Raw genomic sequence first — 1,691 nt, forward strand, 5'->3', positions numbered from 1 at the left:
TTTTTTTTGTAGATGTCCTGTCACTGTGTGTATGTGTTTTAAAATGTGTGTGTGTGTGTATATATATATATATATATATATATACACACATACATATACACAGTGTCTATGAAGTCCATGTGCAATTTACAAAGATACAAGTATTTTGAATTGCACATGGACTTTATAGACACCTTGTATATCCTAGTATGTATGTTTCTAATGCTTAAGATATAGCACTTGACACAAGCACCGAGTCTTATTTTAGCAATTACACACAAACATATATATATAATTCCAATACATGAATAGATAAGTTGAAAGTTTGAAACTCACCGTTTTTGTAACAGTCAACAATACCCACGTGTGCATGCCTATAAAAACACACACAGAGTTGATCTATAATTGTACATGACACCAGATAAATGTCATCAACATTTGTGAAAGGGAAACCAATTATAAAAGGAATTTTAGGAGGGATATTTCTGAAGGGGAGATGTGGAAATTTTTTTAAACTCTCATCCTTCAAATGACTTTTTAAAAATCAGTTTTTACATTTTTATCCTGTATTAAAATTTCTCTTTTTTTTTTTTTTTTTCCTTGTTTTCCTCCTTCCTTATTTGCAAGAAATCTTTAAGGGAAGGGAGAGGGTGGGATTCTTTCTTTGATAGGAGAAAAAGACTTCTTTCTTCTTCATCACTTTCTTATTGTATTTCTTCCATTGTGGTGACAATGTAGTAAATCCAATTGAAGTTGTAATAACAACCGTTTAGATTAATGACTTTCAGTACAGTCAACATAGTGTGTTAATAATATTATCATTATCGTTATTATTATCATTATTAATATTATTAGCATTATTAACACATTTAACTTCCGGCGATGCTACAATGGCAGGCCACCCAAGTTTTAAACAAAAATGGTTTAAGATCAATTAACCATAAAATGGTTTTTTTTTTTTTTTAAATTTTTTGTTTTGCTGAAATTTTTTTTTTTAAATATTTAGTTTTCATCCTATTTTTACCATTGCTAAACCTTTAATAATGGGTGTGGTCTGTATTTTTTGTTGTTTTTATGGGTTTTTTTTGGTCCACTACTTACCAAAGTTTAATACAATGTTTGATTATAAGATACAAAAGTTCCTTAGCTTCATTTTTTTTTTGCTCATTTTTTTTTTATTTTCTTTTATTTTTACATTCTATTGTTCTTTCTGCAAATAATACACCAATATATGAATTATAATAGGAAACTGGCCAATTGGTAACTACACCAGTGTCTTCATCATGTTACCAATTGCCAACACCATACCCTAACTTTCTGCTATCTCATCAGCTGGTTCAGGATCTGTTATGTAATCATCACTATTTGTGTCTAGGAAAAGAGAAAAAAAAAAATACATACATATATATATATATATATACACAAAGTGTATATTATAAAAATACAGCTTTCTATATACAACACATACAAACATTTTATTTATACAGACACACACGAACATGTATGCATTATATATAATGTATATCTGTGTGTTTGTGTGTGTGTGTATATATATGTGGGTGTGTGTATGTATATATATATATATATATATATATATATATATATACTCACACATGCATACATACATTTTATATATTTATATATATATATCTATATATATATATATACACACACACACACACACACATACATATACATACATTTTATTTATA

The 1,691-nt window shown here is 27.6% G+C and overlaps 1 protein-coding gene across 1 annotated transcript in view; it reads right to left on the minus strand.

Moving 5' to 3' along the window:
* Positions 1-548: 548 nt before the first annotated feature.
* Positions 549-1,691, minus strand: part of LOC106879064 (roquin-2) — a 93,230-nt gene continuing 92,087 nt past the window's right edge. The window contains exon 17 of the mRNA XM_052975308.1: positions 549-1,350. Coding sequence (XP_052831268.1) covers positions 1,289-1,350 — 62 coding nt within the window. The 3' untranslated portion in view covers positions 549-1,288. The remainder of the gene's footprint in view (positions 1,351-1,691) is intronic.

The sequence above is a fragment of the Octopus bimaculoides genome, chromosome 21 (genome assembly GCF_001194135.2).
Source record: "Octopus bimaculoides isolate UCB-OBI-ISO-001 chromosome 21, ASM119413v2, whole genome shotgun sequence".
Lineage (NCBI taxonomy): Eukaryota > Metazoa > Mollusca > Cephalopoda > Octopoda > Octopodidae > Octopus > Octopus bimaculoides.